Here is a 19,603-nt window from a genome sequence, read left to right as displayed (position 1 = left end):
TAATAATAATATTATTATTATTATTATTATTATTATTATTATATCTCGTTGTATTTAAAAATGAATTCACGTATGACATCAATTATGCAATCAGTGTCGGCACTTTTAGCACATTGTTGTCCATAATGAAATCAACATTGTTTTCGGTGGAAACGTTTTAAACAGACTCTTGGAAGTCCATGTAGATGTCGCGTTAGCCACTTCGGCCGGCCTAACCTAAACGAACTATTTAACATGCCATATGAATTTTCAATGGAGATCCAGTGTTGAAAATGATGTAGTCTGTGCCAAATGATTTGAAAGAAAATTTAATTATAATTTGTAAATATTAATGGTTATCGCTTGGAGCATTTTGATTCAAAATATGTATGGAACTATTTTTCACGCGCAATGATGGAAAATTGAAGCGTCTGAGCCAGAATTTAATTAAATGCCAAACATCATACGCTCTTCTCTCTGTAGAATCTCTATCCACTAAACTAAAATCAATGGGATAAACAGAATCTCGAATGGGTGTTGATTTAATATTAAATTTCTGTAACCCGCAAAACCTGAACATTATTAAACCCATTTTATAAATTCAGTATTAAATAAGTACCCTTTAGAGATCATTAGTATGCGCATATTAAGGTGAATAATACGGTAGTCATGTGATGAAAGACGTTTACTAAATAAAGAACTTTTGAATTTTAATAGTTCGCTCTACTGAAGAAAAATAGTGAATACTGGGTTCAACTCTATCAGATCGATGTTTTGCTCTGTTATGCTGCATGTCACACATCTAGCTAAAATAAAATGAAATGGGGAATGTATCGTAGTGTTTATATTATACTCGCATATCTCTATGAAAGCCTATTTGTCACGAATACCTGTAGCTACCTCCATTTTCGTATCCCGATCTCCTACATCAGTCTCAATTGTGTGTATAAGTTTGTAAAAATGCAGAATAATATTTAACTTTTCTCCTGGAGCACCTTGAAGAGGCTTGTAGGAACAGAAAAGGTCACGTGCTACTATTAAGAAGGCTGTGTACAATGTCGCATTGATTGACGCTTAAATCTTTTTTGGCTATATTTTCAGAAATCAACAAATCGAGATGCACTTCGCTCTATGAAAAAAGCTTAGGTTAAATATGATGGCAAAACATTATTTGTGAAGAAAATGTGGTTCAAATTTTACAGATAGAAGCAATGAAAAACATTCCGATTTATGCCTCACCTATCACAATACTGGCAAGACTACACACATATTTATCAAACAAGTTGCACTAACTTTCATAATGATCTAACTAGAATGCTAATTTAAATACAAATTTTCTGAAACCATTCATTAAGGCCAACCACATCGTAATACGCTAGAAACATGTGGCTATACAGGAGTCTCAAACTGTGGATTGTGATTTGTCTAAACAACTAAATGTACAAATATTGTTAAAATATATTAATGACAATGTTGAAAATCATATATATTTACATCAGAAATCCTTAACACTGTTTAGCAAGAGGTTGTCTCATTATTTGGATATGTCCATATTTCGTGAAATTTGTCACAAACTCGGCACAACCTACTCGAGCTTGCTGTGGATTGATTTTAATTTTTCTTAGCTCCTTAATAAGTATAGAATTATAGAACTTATTTGGTTTCGACCCGGACTCAAAGTTTCCAGTCTCGGTCGTTTGATGAAGAGCTATTACAGTGGGTGTTGAGTTAATTACAAATATCTTCTCCAACTGAGAAAACTTAATAATCCAATTGTCTATTTGATTCCGACCGATCACAATTTCCTCCATTTTCCCCCATGGATAGTCTCTTGTTGTGATAAAGTAGTCTGCAGACATTGGATTGGCTAGTTGGCCTTTCTCTGCCACTTCGCTGATATTTCTCATATCGGTGACGTTACATGGAATCTTGTAATCAAAATTGGTTCTAAGGCCAGTTATGAGAAGTGGATCCCGATACACTTCCGTAAATTGCCGTATTGTGAGAAGAGTATTCACGAGTCCATCATTGAAAAGAATGTCAGCATTGGCAAAACCATAGAATGTCGAGTTGAAATGACGCATTGCATCGAGATACATGTATTTAACGACAGGTACACCTTCAAGCGCCGTGTGTGTTAGAGGAAGTATGCTCCATCTTTTCCGACGACATATATCGCCTAATTCGGTGTCATTTGTGAAAAGGACAGGGTGAATATGTGGCCATAGATGTATCCAGTTTTGAACTGTTCTGTTCTGGACGACATGTTTATCTTGTCTATGTACCCAAGACGTAAACAAAGTCAGGATAGGAGTCTCCATTTTCATCCAACTTTCTGCTGTACTCTTTACCTTATTGTTTATAAATTTGTCAACAAACATTTCAAAGGCCATTGCTGGTACGTTGTCAATAATTTTGTTGCTGACATTCCCTCGATATGCCGTGTTGTAGAGGAAAAAACACGTTAATATAAAACTGGAAGTTGACAAAATAGCGAAAACGAGGAAGAATCCTTTTCTCTGGAACATAATCCAGCCTCTGGAATAGCACTGAAAGTAGATACAAGATACATCACTATGTTGCTTCAGGCGTTTTCTGTTACTATGACTAACTGACATATTTGTCAAACTTTACTGCCGCCTCCAAGATTTTCATTAAAGATGCAATGTAAGACTCGCGCTTCGGTATGCTATGTCATATTTCAAATTACTTTGATGTGATAGCTTCATGGAATACTATAATAAGTGGATCAAGTATTGGTTCATTAGAACGGTACCGAAATGATGGATATATCTGAACAGAACCATATATCAGGACAAGACAAATCAAAAAGTGGATGCTGAAAACCTGTAAATTTTAATATTATTGAAACGCCGATATTGTAATATCAAATTCCGATAATGTTAGGCTAAACTGTACAGAAATAGAACTGTTCAAACGATTACAATGTTACTCATGACATCGATTCGATAAAGAATTAACAATGTTTTATATATTTGTATTGGGTACCGAATTTCAAAGGAAACCTTTAGGTAGTATAGGAAATATTTCTTGCTTAACAAAATACCCTACCGATCAAAATACTTCAGATTTGATGCTAGACTGAACTAGGCTGTTGATGTTAGACTGATGTTAGACTGAACTACGCTGTTGATGTTAGACTGATGTTAGACTGAACTACACTGTGGATGTTAGACAGATGTTAGACTGAACTACGCTGTTGATGTTAGACTGAACTACGCTGTTGATGTTAGACTGATGTTAGACTAATGTTAGACTGAACTATGCTGTTGATGTTAGACTGATGTTAGACTGAACTACGCTGTTGATGTTAGACTGAACTACGCTGTTGATGTTAGACTGATGTTAGACTAATGTTAGACTGAACTACGCTGTTGATGTTAGACTGATATTAGACTGAACTACGCTGTTGATATTAGACTGATGTTAGACTGAACTACGCTGTTGATGTTAGACTGATGTTAGATGTTAGACTGAACTATGCTGTTGATGTTAGACTGATGTTAGACTGAACTACGCTGTTGATGTTCGACTGATGTTAGATGTTAGACTGAACTATGCTGTTGATATTAGACTGATGTTAGACTGAACTACGCTGTTGATGTTAGACTGATGTTAGATGTTAGATTGAACTATGCTGTTGATGTTAGACTGATGTTAGACTGAACTACGCTGTTGATGTTAGACTGATGTTAGATGTTAGACTGAACTATGCTGTTGATGTTAGACTGATGTTAGACTGAACTATGCTGTTGATGTTAGACTGATGTTAGACTGAACTACGCTGTTGATGTTAGACTGAACTACGCTGTTGATGTTAGACTGATGTTAGACTAATGTTAGACTGAACTATGCTGTTGACATTAGACTGATGTTAGACTGAACTACGCTGTTGATGTTAGACTGAACTACGCTGTTGATGTTAGACTGATGTTAGACTAATGTTAGACTGAACTATGCTGTTGGTGGCAATGGCAAAGTTTTATTACCTAGTAAAAAGGCCATGAGAACATCATTGTTGGTTACAACAACAGCGTGAACGAAGTCATCATAGAAGTCATCATATATCTTTACACTATGAACATACCACTACAAATATGGACTTAGCACAACATATTAGACAAACAGCCAAAAGGTAGTTTATAATAAATTCGTTACAAATAGAAAACGAAAGAAAATAGAAGAGAACATGGGTAAGTATTATGTAGACAAGAAAGACAAACTGGTGACAATCTTCTTATTACAACATTTTAAAATATATTTAAAAGTCGTAGATCACAAAACATGTAAAACAATATTTAGTAATCAAGGTGGGGGTTGCAGGAGTTGATTTAATATACCATTGAAATATTGATTGTTTTATTATTTTTACTGCTGTATTCGCATCGTTCTTTAAATGTATAAAAATAATACAACTAATGCTAGAATAAGCAAATTCCATGATCATAAAAGAAACAAGCAATCTGTGACTTCAGAAGCTTTCTTGTATATATATAATTAAACTGCCACTGTAAACTGCAGATTAACAGTAAAATTTAATTACATAGGGTTGAGAATAAACATAATCCTCATCTCTGTAATGTACTCTCTCTCTCGTGAAAAAAGAAGAAATGAAAGCATGGCCTCGAGATGCAATTATCTGCAATTTGCTCAAACCTTATTAGGTCTTTACTGCTACAAAAGCAGAACTTGCACTGCTCTCTAAAAATAATAAATATGCTCTAAACTGATAACATTGTGAATGAGAATATATACACAAATTAGGGCCTTAAATCTTGCTTGTAAGCGTCTACCCTATTCTGCCACCGTGCGGCAGCGGTAAATTAAAATGACAAAATGTTCATATAAAATGGGGTGGGAAGGATCAGCGGAAATATAAAGTTGTGTAAATAGATCTAACTGAATACAATTTGATACATTTAATTTATTTTGTGCTACTTGCAGGCCACCTCTCTTCCGAATGTTAATACTCTGAGACATAAGCTGCTGTAATTTAATTCTAATGATATTTTAATAAGACGCCCAAACATGCCGTAAAGTGGTATAACCTCTTGTTGCTAGGGTCAGTGGAGTAGTCGTATTGTAAGAAATTGACGTGTCACAGCGCCATCTGTTGTCATAATGATGCATTATTTTATGTAAACTTCCTTGATTCTAACTTGCAACGTACTTGATACTACATTATAGTCATGATTTTGGAAGGTACAATTTGTGTAACTTGTGATATAGCAAGTATCTAAAAAGAATGTTTAAATTTGTAATAACTTACATAGTATTTGCTATACGACAAACAGAATCAATTCAGTAGTTGGCAAATTGCAAGATACAATGACGCAGTAGGAAAGTAGATCAAGGCACTTTCAAGCAGCCATTTACAGCTTGCATCAATGAAGAATAGAAAATTCATGACTAGAATTATGAATGTAGCACTTGCAAGCAGCCATTGACAATAACGCAAAAGGAAAGTAGCACTTGCAAACTGCCACGTACAATCTGCATTAATGAAGAATACAATATGCATTGATAGAATTATGAAAGTAGCACTTGCAAGCAGCCATTTTGCATCAAGGAAGAATAGAAAATACATGCAAATAATTATAGCCTCCATAGTGTACCGGGTTTCATCCTCTTCCAATTATACTGGCCTCCATGTATAGCCTAGTTTGCTCCAAGAAAAGGCGTTAAGCCCCAAAACAACAACAATAAAATTTGCTATGGATATAGCTACATCTGAATCATAGTGACAAGTGCAACACTGTTCTTTACAAAAGGTCCTTCAACGTTCCACATAATGTTAATTCTTCTTAAAGTTTTCAAATGATATTTAAAATGTTGCCTCCAAAGTTATTTTCCAGATGTTTTTAATGTCCCAGTATCTGTACTCGTTTAAATTCGGTTCTTTGCTACAGTTCATGCATTTTATTTTCCTTACTTGCAGCTTTTATATTTATGTTTTTATGTCCTCTATATTTCGTAGCAAATTGCAACGTTCAATGTCAATTGTTCTGATTTTTAATTAAATATTTCTATAATTTTCATACCTCTTAATTATCTCTCTACTTCTTTGGTGCGGCTGTTGAAATGGCTCACTTGTATCAGTTGCTAGCATCTCTGTTTCCACGGGAATATGTATTGGGTGTCCTGTAGTTACTGTTGGTTCTAGCGGCTTTTTGTGTTAAGATACTAATTATTTTTAAGTATACAGCTACCAAACATTTGTCCGTGAGATGTTTGCTTTATATTTGGTGATATCCATCCATTTAGTTCCGTCACATGTTCAACTGAAATTCTTGATGCAGTTACTGCCACCTATAGAATAACGTACATTTAGACTATCCTGTTCATAATTTTCTATCCAGTATCTTCTATTTCTTGATAGTACAAAGTTCTTCATTTAGTTTTTAAATGAGACTGGATGAAAATATCTTGTGTTTCATGTATATTTAAAATGTGCTTAAAAAGTATGTGAATTCTGCCATCTGCTATATTTTGGAGTCATTAAAATAGTGTTGGATATTATTAGATTAATTGATTGTATTGAGAATCATCTTCCTTGTATCCGTATACAATCACATAAAAAATAGTCAAAGTCGCTATCACCACTTTCTTCCATTTTTCAATTAATTAAGTCAGATTTGGGTTTTACAGGAGATAGTAGACGCACAGAGACGAAAAAAGGTTCTGAAAATAGACCTTAAACAAAACAAATTGAAGACATCTGAACAAGCAAAAAGCACCGAAATACTTCACCTAAAAATGCAAATAGGCAACTACAAATTAGGCAATTACCTGATCGAATAAAAATATATATTAAAGAGAGAATGAAAAGGGATAACATGAAATAAAATCTATACCATAAATTGACTACAAATTGTGAACGAGAAACTGGACATGTTAAAGGATATATATATATATATATATATATATATATATATATATATATATATATATATATATATATATATATATTCGACAAGTCTTCAAGCCAGCCATTTCAATCAATATTGAAGGGATTACTTGACTGCATTGATGCTAACAAGAAAAGTAAATTCTGATGCCTTTTGACAACATGGAGACAATGTTTTTGCGCAAGACAGCTTGTAGCTGATTTTCAAAAATAGCGTTAGCACTAACATAAGATACTATAGCATCTTTAATTTTATTTGGAGTTTCATTTTCGTGGTTTTGTATTTTTTCAAAAACCCAACATTTTCGTGAGTACTTAAATTTGCGGTTTCTCCTGTCAAAGTCTGCATATTTGCCTACAAACATCAAAAAAGAAAACCAGAGGATAAAACTATGATGATGCAAAGAGTGGTCACTTGAATGTTTAAAACAATACTACCACATGTATGAGCACAAACCAAAGACATGTAAAGTTGAATACATACACACCGATTTCGTCCAAGTCACCAACATCAACGGAAACCAATGCAGCCAACAACACTAAAAGAACACTACCACCTATGTGAGCACAAAACACGCATGTAAAGGTCAATCACTTAATCACGTTTTCGACTGATTGTTCAACATCAAAGGAATCTTACGCCACCAAAGTACGACGATGCTAACTGAATTCAAAGACAGAGGAATTTCTCCCTTTGTTTTGTACCTGTCTCATTTAGTGACTAATTTCAACCGCTAGAATTGACAATAAATAAAGAATACAAAGAACAGCTAAAGCTACACGTCTAAAACGGAAGACCATAATGGAAAAGTAAATAGTTTGCTAGTACACTGCATTAGTGAACCCTGCAACCTCATTAATCAAGCTAATTCACGCTGCAATGACAATTGCAGCTCACGAGACAATGAGTGAAAGATCTGACCTGATTATCCGTGGTTTTGAGAAAGCTTATACTTGCTTAGCTCTGCAATTATGGGATTATTTACCTGATATGCTTTTGCATGTATAATGAGACTTGATAGACAAGATGTTGATGCAGTGGCTTTGTCGAAAATTAGTGAAATGTGAACTTCTGTACTCTGCTGTAGATAGTGTCCCATTCAGAATGATACATTAACAACTAATAGAATAGAACAGAACGGAATTTTATTGATATCACATATGCAAGCAAAACGAGCATATAGTATAATACATAATTAATTTACAATGCAATGTTGTATCAATGAATGAATAATGGCCATAAAAACCCATGTGCACATAAATCCTCAGAGAGAGAAAGATAGTGGGAGACACGGAGAGAGAGAGAGAGAGAGAGAGAGAGAGAGAGAGAGAGAGAGAACTAAATTGCAAGACAAGATAGTGTAAGTTGGAAAGCATTAAACACATATTTGCCTAGGTGTTTTAGAGTTGATAAATCTTCATTTTGGAGTAATTGAAGTAGTTTGTACATGATTTCCGTCAATAATAAGGATCAATATAAGATGTTCTAAGTGAGACAGAACGCATGATGGCAATTGTCAGTCTCATTATTTACACAAAGTTCACATATCCGTGCATTTCGTTCTTTCCTGTCTACCTGTCTTGATTTAACGGGTGTAATAAAACCTCTGATTTATTTGTATAGTGCTTCAAGTAATAGTTCCAGTATTTTAGAGGCTACTTGTTCTTTTGGATAAAAAATGCATGGAAAAAAATGACGTGTACTTTCAGGAGTATTTAAATTTGTCAACAACTGATGTACTCAAATAAAGGATTAATTAAACTAAGTATTAAATTTAATTTTCGAAAACAATCATTTTCATTATTCTTCTTTTCATTTTCACTATTACTAGTGTTTGAAAACCTTATGCTTTTTCTAGTTTCTTTTTGTCCTTATCTATTTATGTCACATATTGATTTATGGCAGTCGCTATAAGTTATATTTACCGAATACATGTGCATTGAAATAATATAAAATCCTTGATAATTTTTTTTGAAAGGGTTAAAATAAAATAAACAAGTTTACAAATAACATTTGGTTGGGTCTTTAATTTGCGATTCTGGGCAACAATGAAAACGACAAAAATTGGTTGGAATACCCATTTGATTACAAGGTAATACTAAATTCCATAATGGTCGAACGTAAACTTCTTGAGGCAGAATGAATGTGACCATATGGAAAAGTGCTCATGTTATGAATTAAATAACATGTTTCATTATACATACTATATGCAACCTTATTCAACTTAACATTAGGATAACATCATCGAATTAAATCCATTTTAATTTCATGATTAACATTTTGATTAAATATACAATCCTTATCCGTCCCTAATATCCGATTATTCTTCATCACGCGTTTGAATATACCCTTGCATACTTTGTTCTATCTTTTCCGGTTATAAAAGCATACAGCTCACTGCTAAAGCAAGAAAAATATTTATATCGGTATCTGAAAAGACCTGGTGTCTTCGTATTTATTTGTAGAACATCACATATATGATCTTTTCGTCATTACTAATGTTAGAATGTTATTCTTTATGTTATTGTAAATCTGAACTGTCTCTACATATTTACGTAATAAATCCGTATTACCATCCTCATTTTATTCCCATATTTGTCTTGAACACATTTTCTTACTTCCAGCCGTGTAAAATCATCATAAATTTGTTTGGATACTTCGACATTCTTCTTACTTTTTAATCTAACTCACAAAATTTGTCCTGGTCCATCCATCTTGCAAATTGCACAGCAATATGATGTTTTAAATATTTATGTTCGTCAGTATATATTTTGACATTTGTTATCTAGCGTGGACTGTATCTCTGTTTACCGAACACAAAATCATAAATAAGATTTAGTCCTTTCCAAAGTAATTGTTTGCTTTTAGCGCATGATTTTTAACGAAACACAAGAAGGATCAAATAACATTCCTCTGTTTATGTTCTTTGGTTTCAAACTGCACTGAAAATATTACTTAAAATAATGGTTACGACAAAAAATATCTTTGTTTTTTTGCGTGCATAATAATTTTGGTAATAAAGAGTTTGCACCTTTTCTTATGCCAATTCCTTTAGAATGGTGATAATTCACATTCTTGAAGAATTACATTTTAAATGTTATTTGGTAGTATTCAAAAGATTCGTGTAAATATGTAGTAGCCACCGAATCTACTTCTAAAGCATCACAAAACATTTTTTCGTCGATCCAAGACAATAGGTTGACTTGAATTTATTGTTTAATTAGCTTCGTAAGGCTCGACCTGAATTAAAAGGCGTCAGGCAAAGCAATAAATTGTTCATGTCAAGGTCCACAATGAATGACCTTGACATAAATTGTTCATGTCAAGGTCCATAATGAATGACCTTGACCTATCTAATTCTTCGTCATATTTCATTTTACCTCCATCAGTGTCAACTGCCTTAGCATCAAATTCGCAATCAACATGGTATTCATGATTTAGTTAGGACATTAACATCATGTAAATTCCTCATCTAATTCATCATTCAGATATTAGGAGCAAACTGTAGTCTTATGTAATTATAATTCCATTTTACTCATTTTCAAACTAGCGTTATGCCTATGATTTTGTTACTTTTTGTTCCTGCAAAATGTTTCATCATTTTCGTGATTCTTGCATGATCCGAAAACTATATAAAAATATGATTTTCCTCTGAATGACAAATTCTGTTCGTCGTTTGCAATGTTATAAAATACACAATCCTTACAAAACTAAATATATTTTACAGCATTTTTTCATATTCATGTTCTAATAATCAGGTGATAATCATTGCTGACAGCTTGCGTGGTGTATAATCTGGATATTTGTAATTCAACTGCATCCGTTATGTGATGGGCCTCTCGGCATTTACCAGTTAAATGAATGTGATCTAGTACTTTCCGATTTACAAATATGGAATGTGTTTGTGTCATTGAAATGCTTCTTATCTTTTTTTTTATGAAAACCAATTCAGAACTGTTTCTAAGCATAAACTCTTTGTATACAGCTTCTGTAGCTTTGTGCAAATGCTGGTTAAACTTCTGTTATGCAGTCTGTTTCACTGAATCCTATACATTCAAAAACTTTTTCAGTTGATTCGTTATGAACAAAAAATGTTGATGGTATATCAACTACTTTTATAGCTGCTTTTTTTCTTCAATGAACTATTCAAGTCTTGTTTGCAAATAACTTGGTAAAGCGACACTTTCAAACTTATAATATGCAACATACGGGTCATTTATTCTGAAGATGTACGTTTTTAAATTTTAAAACAATCATTTTCAGGCATTCTGTCTATTGTATTATCTACTTTACTGTAAATTATTTTGTGTTCGTGTAAGTTTAGTTCTGTAGCAAATGAGGAAAAGTGAGGTTTATAAAAGTACATTTTATTGATGTGTTTATACACTTGAGATGACGATAATCTTGACAAACTGCCTCCATCGACGATGAGTAGGATATCCATTTGATTGCCCCTTTCTCTTTCTTGTGTATACATTTACATGTATGCACAACAGTTTGAAAACTCTCTCTCAGTTTGCTTGATTTGTTTACTGTGTAAAACCGGATTCGTGTATAATTTTAAAAGTTCTACTGATTACGTCCACCACCATCACCAATTAACATAGAAGAAAGGAACAGGAAAACAAGAGCAAAGAAATAATACTAAGAAGAGGAAACGATTAGCAACCCGCCAAGCCGTGAACAAAGGAAGTGCACAGAACAAAGGAACTCTCAACAAAGGAACGACAGGAACACGTAACAGAAAACAAAGGAACAAAGGAGAGACTTGGAGCGGAGGAGCAGACTGGGAGTTAGGACAAAAACAAAAGATGAGTCATCATTCAATGCTAGACGCAATTTAAGTAGAAGAATGCAAACTAGGTCCAAACAAATGGCTCTATTCAATCCAAACACGCAAACATACAAGCCACCAAACAACCCTATCAACAAATCAGTAAAAATAATGGATGTATCACAACTCCAAACAGTACCAATAAAGCATATAAAACAAGCAAGATTAACGCAAGTCGTACCAACCACAGCAAAACTCCAATTCAACCAACATCACACTGGGACCCCAAATTCTGTTCACAAACACAGACCAAACAAACCACAAACCAGCAAACATAACTAACACCCCCACCCCACCAACAGAAACTACTAGAAATACAAAACTACACTCCAGGGAACAATATCAATACAATGCCAAAACTATCCCCAATCCTCTTCAAGGAAACGGAAAAACCACACACAAATGAAGATACAGACACCACTATTCCAAACCTAACAAATGAATTTGACAGTAACCTACATACCTTAAACTCCCCACAACTAGACCACATAACCATAACCAGCACCACAAAATTCACCAAAATGAAATAACCAATCCTAGAAACATGCAAACAAACCAACAACAGGAAATCAAGCAAACAACAATAAATCAAAACATTAGGAAAGAAACTATACGCTCAAGCCAAAACTCCTGGACCATCTGGGATAATAACACCAAGGGAACCACCAACCTATGGGAAATAATCCAATGAATTAGACACTACCAAACTGACCAGCAGCATCACTAATAAGGCAACCCAAAGACCCCAAACAACTCCAAAACCCCCAAAAACATACCATAGTAAAGGCAAGGGCCCGCTAAAACCTAAAAACAACCAACACCCCCAAGGAAGGTTAACTCAAAACAGGAAATAAAACAACAACAAAACCCCCAAAACAAAATTCACAATTATCATTCCAGCGAACACACCATATACATAAGCAGCAGGTGCAACATGATTACTAGTCTAAGTACCAATAGTATTATGACAGCACTGGTCAAAAATCACACTGGACAATTCAAACTGATAAGACCAAGGCGAAATTACCTGATTGTCCAATGCAGCACAATTCAACAGGTGCAAAAATTCATCCAAATTGAAACTATAGGCCCAATAAAGATCAAAGTAGAGAGACACCATATCACTCAAAGGAAAACACGAGTCACTTCGAACTCCAAACGCAGTGAAACCACAACTAATCTGGCTGAACCCACTAAAACCACTATCTTTAAAAAAGTAATAGCACCAAACGGATACAACAAGGACATAAGCAATGAACTCCTACTTCATAAACTCACAGCAAATGGAACAAAGATCACCAAAGTCTATCGTCTTAAAAATCACAAGGGACAAGAAACAAACAAAGCAATTACAGAGGCTACCGAGCCAATACCCTCAATAATAAAATTAGGACAGTCAGGAGTGTACCATAAGCTGGAAAACTACATAAATAGGCCAAAATTGTGCACCAAATGCCTATACTGGGGACACTATGCCCTCAGATGTAGATTCAAACCAAGATGTAAGTACTGCGGAGGTCCACACAAAGGAGAATGCCACACAACTAAACAAAAATGTGCTAACTGTAAAGAAAACCATTGTCCTAGATCGGCGGAATGCAGATTTACAATAAAAGAGAAACAAATAGTGGACTTAATGAACGAAAAACACGTCACCTACCAATCTGCCATAAACATTATTTGTAACAACAAACCAAACACACCAAAATCTACCTCTGAAACAATCAATGAGCACCAAAACTCTCCACACAGAATCAGAAGGGAAAACATTGCACCACAAAACATACCCTCGAATCAGGAAACAAAAGAACCAAAAACTACAACCCACATTGTAACAAACCAAAACCACCCTGATAACATTCCAGATACAAACAAAGCTGTCACCCCAAACATCCCCAAACCTAACACACACCCCAACACAGAATTAATACAGGAAGTAATGAACCTAACAACAGGAACCCCAATACAAGATCTCAGTAGCATAATGAGAACCCTCAAAACCACAAGACTAACAGATAAAGACAACGTCAAAAATGGATAGTACAAAATATAATAAAATCACCATCTGGCAATGGAACTGCAGAGTATCTTTAAAAACCTATCAGAACTGCAGAACAAACTGAATAATACGGCCGTAAAACCAGACGTAATCTGCCTATAGGAAACCCTCATAACACAAGAACACAAACGCCTGTCCAAACTACAAGGTTATACCCAGGGAATCTTTAAAACACAGACCCAAGGGGCAGAAAGGAGGTGGACTAGCAAATTTTTTGATAGATACACTAATCTACTATGAAATAATAGAAGTATCCCCTAACCTAAACATCAATAATAGCATCGAAATAATGTCAGTAATGATAAATATAGGAACCACAAACATTCAAATAATAAATGCATACGACCCAGGGGGTACCTTCTGCCCTACCAACCTAATCTCACTAAGGGCAATCACTAATAACAACAACAACAATCTAATTATCTGTGGCGACTTCAACGCACACAGTGAATTATGGGGAGATACAAAGAAAGATCAAAGAGGGAAAATGGTTGAAAAATGGATAACTGAGAACAATCTGGTCATCTTAAATGATGGATCAAACACTAGATCAAACCCTGAGGATGGCACTCTCTCAGCCATAGACCTAACCATCACTACCCCAAAATTGGCTGAAATCACAAATTGGTGGGTGGATCAAGAAGATACGTTAGGAAGTGACCATTTCCCCAACACAATCAATATTCAATAAAAACTCAACACATTCCAAACGAAACCCCACCTAAATGGAGGTACCAACAGGCAGACTGGAACCAATTCCAATTATTACTAGCTAGAGTAAATCCAAACAACTTAGAAAGCCCAAATATTGACATGTATTATGATAACATAACAGACACAATTATAGAAGCAGCTAACCGATGCATCCCAAAGACAACTAATATCCAAAATAAAAACCCTGTACCATGGTGGACTAAATAGTGCACTACAGCACATAAAGACAAAAAGGGCCTTAAATAAATATAAACGCACCAAAAATTCTGTCTACTTCCAGCAATATAAAGATAAAGAAAAAGCACTAAAACAAACTATAAAAACTGCTAAAATTAATATATGGCAAACCTTTTGCTCTAAACTGAGTCTAAAATCAAACTCAAAACAAATATGGGACAATATAAAAGCCATAAAAGGAAAAGCAACTACCTCAGCCCCAAAAATTAAAAATGCCATAACAAATAAAAATAAGGCAGACCTCCTAGCGAAGCATTTTTCGAACATGAGTAGCAACAATAACCACACCAGAAACTTTCAAGAACACAAAAACTAATGGAGATAACCCAACCTCAAATGTTTCAAGACCAAGGAACAAAAGAATCTCACCTAAATAGCGACATCACAGTACATGAATGGGAGGTAGCCCTACGATCCTAAAACGAAACATCCCCTGGTAAGGATCAGTTACGATACATTATCTATTAAAAAAACTACCTATCAATATAACAATAGCCATAATCAAACTCTTTAATAGGATATGGGATAAAGGCCAACTATCTACCAAATGGAAACAGGCCATAGTAATACCAATCCCCAAGCTAGGTAAAGATCCCAACAACATAAATTCGTACCGACCCATCTCCCTTACAAAAAATATTTGCAAAATAATGGAGACAATAATCACAAAAAGGTTAAAACACCACCTAGAAACCAATAACTTACTCTCCATAAATCAATATGGCTTTCGGAACAAACGGTCCACCACTGACCAACTTCTCAGATTGGAAACAGACATCAAACTCGCTTTTAACTCACATAGGAGAACCGATCGCAACCTCATAGCGGTTTTTCTAGACCTAGAAAAAGCGTTCGACCAAGTATGGACCAATGGACTAATGGCCAAATTAAACCAATTTGGAATAACTGGACGCTTGTTCAACTGGATTGGCGATTTCCTCACAGGCCGGAAAATTACCACAAGAATAGGCAACACCCATTCGGAAGAATTTTCACTTGAAAATGGAACACCGCAAGGCAGTGTAATAAGTCCCCTACTATTTCACCTAATGGTAAACGACCTTGACCTCAATGCAGCCTCCACAAAAATAAACTTGTCACAGCTTGCAGATGATAGTGGCATATGGAGGAATGGAAATCCTGCCAATAAAACAGTAGTTAAAGAAATCCAGCAGAGCCTAGACAACATAGGGAGATGGGCGGACAAATGGGGTTTCAAAATATCTCATGAAAAATATGTGGCAATTATATTCACCCCCAAACGAAATAACAACCTAGTCTATCCAAACTTCTATATACAAAATCAATTAATCAAATACGTAACAGTAGTACAATTCCTAGGAATATTCTTTGACAACCACCTCACATGGAAACAGAACATTGAACAACTCACCCAGAATTGTAACAAAGATCTCAATTTCACGATATATAAAACCCTAATTAGATCACAACTGGATTACGGTTGCCAAGCATATAACTCGGCTAAGCAACCTGTACTACAAAAACTTGACACTATCGAGAGAAAAGCCTTACTATTATACACAGGAACACTCCCCTAAACATTATTAGAAGAACTACAAACACTAACAGGAGAACTACCCTTAAAATTACGTAGGCAAGAACTGCTCCTCCGATACTCCATTCGATTAGATACCCACCCAGAAAACCATCCCACCAAAATAGCTATAAACAAGTGTAAAGTTGTCTTCAAACCCAAAATCATACCCACCACACCAAGTGACAAAGTAATCCTTGAACTAAGAGAAAAGATACCTCTGCTAAAAAAAACAGGTAACAAACAATACATACTAGAACAAATCACCATGGTTACAAAAACCACCAAGGATTAACACTGAAGCTACCAAATTAGGCAATAAAGAAGGACAAGAAAACTTACTAAAACCTGTACTGGTAAACGAAATCAACCAAACATACCCAGACTATGTTAAAATATATACAGATCGATCAAAAACAAACAACCCACCAAGAACAGCAGCAGCAATAGTCATCCCTGAATTCAATATACAAACGGGATCCAGATTATCTGACTATTGCTCCATTTACACCACTGAATTCTGGGCTATACTTGAATCACTACAACGGATCAAAGACAATCAAATACCTAAAGCAGTCATTATAAGCGATTCCCTAAGCGTTATCAAATCGATCCAAAATCGCAATACACACTCTAGGGAACAATTCCTCGACAGAGCATGCCAATTAATCGACGATATCACCATAGCACATCAATTAGTCGAGCTCTTGTGGATACCGTCGCACATTGGAATCTCTGGCAACGAAACAGCAGATAAAGTTACACAAACCAAACTAAGAGATCAAAACTCTATCAAGCTTAACTATAGCTCTACAGAAGCACTAAGCTTCGCACAAACATATATAGACCAAAAATGACAAGAATTTTTGAACTCCTCCACAAAAGGTAAAAAGCACCATGAAACCCCAAAAACCGTAGATAGGAACATAGAGCTACCTAAGGGTACCTATTTAGAAAAGAAAACCATAAACAGGATAATAACTGGAAAAACTAAACTAGCAAGCATTTTTAGAAGGTTTATGGGACCCAAACCAGCAACCATTAACTGCTTTAACTGCCACACCACCGAAGATCTGCACCACGTATTCAATATATGCCAAAAATATCAACCAGCTAGGAAAATATTTATCAAAAAGCAAAAAGAGATTGGATCACCACACACATACCCAGAGTTACTTATGGACTCTAATAAAAATAAACAATCAGCATATAAAAATATAAATAAGTTCATAGACTCAGCAGGACTTAGGAACAAATTATAATTACTATCCCCACAAAACCAAAAGACACAGTAACTAGCTAAATAAATTTAGAAGCCCCAACATAAAAACCCACAACATACCATTCAATTTTATAAAAATATTAATAAATGATTCACTTACGAAGCACTTATCAAAAACTAAGGAAACCGCAAAATCGGATGCCCTAGATGTCCTTAACAAACCGAGTAATCAGCTAGGACTCCTGTCCTAGATGTCCTTAACGAACCGTGTAATCGGCTAGGACTCTTGCTAAATAAAGTATAAATAACATTCAATCTCTAAAAACATTAATAAATAAATAACTTAAAGAGGCAAGATCTAAAAACTTATAACTAACATAACGTAGGAAGCGCACCCTAAACACCTCGACCAGTAATACCATAATAACCTTGAAAATCTCGCTTCATACAAGATTTTTGCTAACAACCTCTGTAAACAGCATAGAACACCCATCCTTTTTAGATCATTTTCAAGAAAGAAAAAGAAAAAAAAAATAAACGAAAGAAAAAAAAAAAACAACTCAAGAAACCCCAGGCAAATGCAACAAGAAACCAGCGATGTGAAGCAGCCAGGACCGTTCCCGAGCTCTCCTTCCCACTAATGACAGCCAACCATTCAACTGTAAGGGACCTTTATGGACCCACAGATTGAGGCCAAACCATCAGGGTTCCTTGAACCCATAACAGCCTGGGGGAGGTGGCGCCATTCCCTTCCCCAGGAACAACTAGCAGGCTGCGGTGCAGTCAGAAAAAAGTGTCACATGCACAATTGTGCGCAAGCCACTATAATTAAACTCAACAACAACTGTAGCTGATACGATACACGAGTCTACAGCTGGGTATTAGGTACATTGTTGATACACAATCAAGAATGTGTATCACATCAGTAAGCACAACGAAAAACCACTTGCACATGACTTCATACTGGCGCAATAGTCAATTCAGTGATATATGCTGTTTGTGTTTTGATATCAAACATTTTATGCCTCGTATAAATAAAAACATTTCACTTCTTGTTGATTTTAACCAGAAGTCTTGGAGGTAACTTACTCAATATCGATCAAATTGGTTGTCAGGTATGCTTTGTACAATTAGTATATTCGTTTGGGAAGATAACCTTTCCTATACTAGTAATGTTCTAGTCCCAATCAATGGGTGTGGGTTCGTTGCTCTTTTTTAATTATCGTTTCACTTATATCACAAGCTGGAGCTTTCAACAGACACTTAATGAGTGGGTCTTTCTAGCAAACAAATTTAAACTTGCATGATATTCGAACGTCATTTAAAAAACACTAAAACAATTTAATGTATAGTCAGGTATCAAATAAAATATTACAAGCAAACAGAGCAATAAAAAAAAACAAGAGAGCAGAATGCGTTTTGGAATCTATTTTTAAAATTTCATATCTTTGGCATTTCACCGTTTGTAACAATGACTTCAATATTTACCAAAATGTTTTAAATTCTTTATTCGTGCAAATATCATGCCTTAAGGTTAGGCCTTTCGATTCGATGTCTCGTTTGTTTGTCTTTCAGTATTACTCCGAACCAGTTACTACTGCCAGAGACAACGCAAATTCGGATCGGGATATAATTTGTGCAGTTTTAGAGAAAATAGAACTGTTATGGTTCTCAGCTTATTTATAGTATATGCATTACAATTGGTGTCAAAGTTTTACTTACCATTTTAAGAAAAAACTTCAGAAATTCTCAAATGTCAACGAAGAAACTTTCTCAGAGCACTGCTTGCACATTGACTTTCTTTACTTACTAGTGTGTCACATCCGCTGTCTGGAGAAATTGGGGTGATGTTTCAATAACAGGGATAGATATAGCAATGATCACAGACTGACCTTTCGTTTCAGAACAATATTTGCAAGGGCTTCATCCCTTCAACAATTATAAATATTTTCAAGCTATGTTCTTGCAATTTTAATATTCAACGTATCGTTGATAGCTTACAATGATGAATAATAAAAATTGGATCCTCTCCTCCATACCTATCTTTCAAAAATGGACTGGTCCGTATCAGTTA

At 35.0% G+C, this 19,603-nt stretch overlaps 1 protein-coding gene across 1 annotated transcript; it reads right to left on the bottom strand.

Annotated features, from left to right (window-relative positions):
• Nucleotides 1–1,058: 1,058 nt before the first annotated feature.
• LOC149798622 (uncharacterized) lies at nt 1,059–19,363 on the bottom strand. The gene is made up of 2 exons (XM_089957454.1): nt 19,252–19,363; nt 1,059–2,528 (listed from the first exon to the last, which is right to left on the bottom strand). The coding sequence occupies exons 1-2, from the start codon at nt 19,252–19,254 to the stop codon at nt 1,485–1,487; spliced, it is 1,047 nt and encodes a 348-aa protein (XP_089813580.1). The 5' UTR covers nt 19,255–19,363; the 3' UTR covers nt 1,059–1,484.
• Nucleotides 19,364–19,603: the final 240 nt, after the last annotated feature.

This window comes from Sinohyriopsis cumingii, chromosome 5 (assembly GCF_028554795.1).
Source record: "Sinohyriopsis cumingii isolate HCF-2022 chromosome 5, ASM2855479v2, whole genome shotgun sequence".
In the NCBI taxonomy this organism is placed as follows: domain Eukaryota; kingdom Metazoa; phylum Mollusca; class Bivalvia; order Unionida; family Unionidae; genus Sinohyriopsis; species Sinohyriopsis cumingii.
This window is presented reverse-complemented; position numbering and strand designations above follow the sequence as displayed.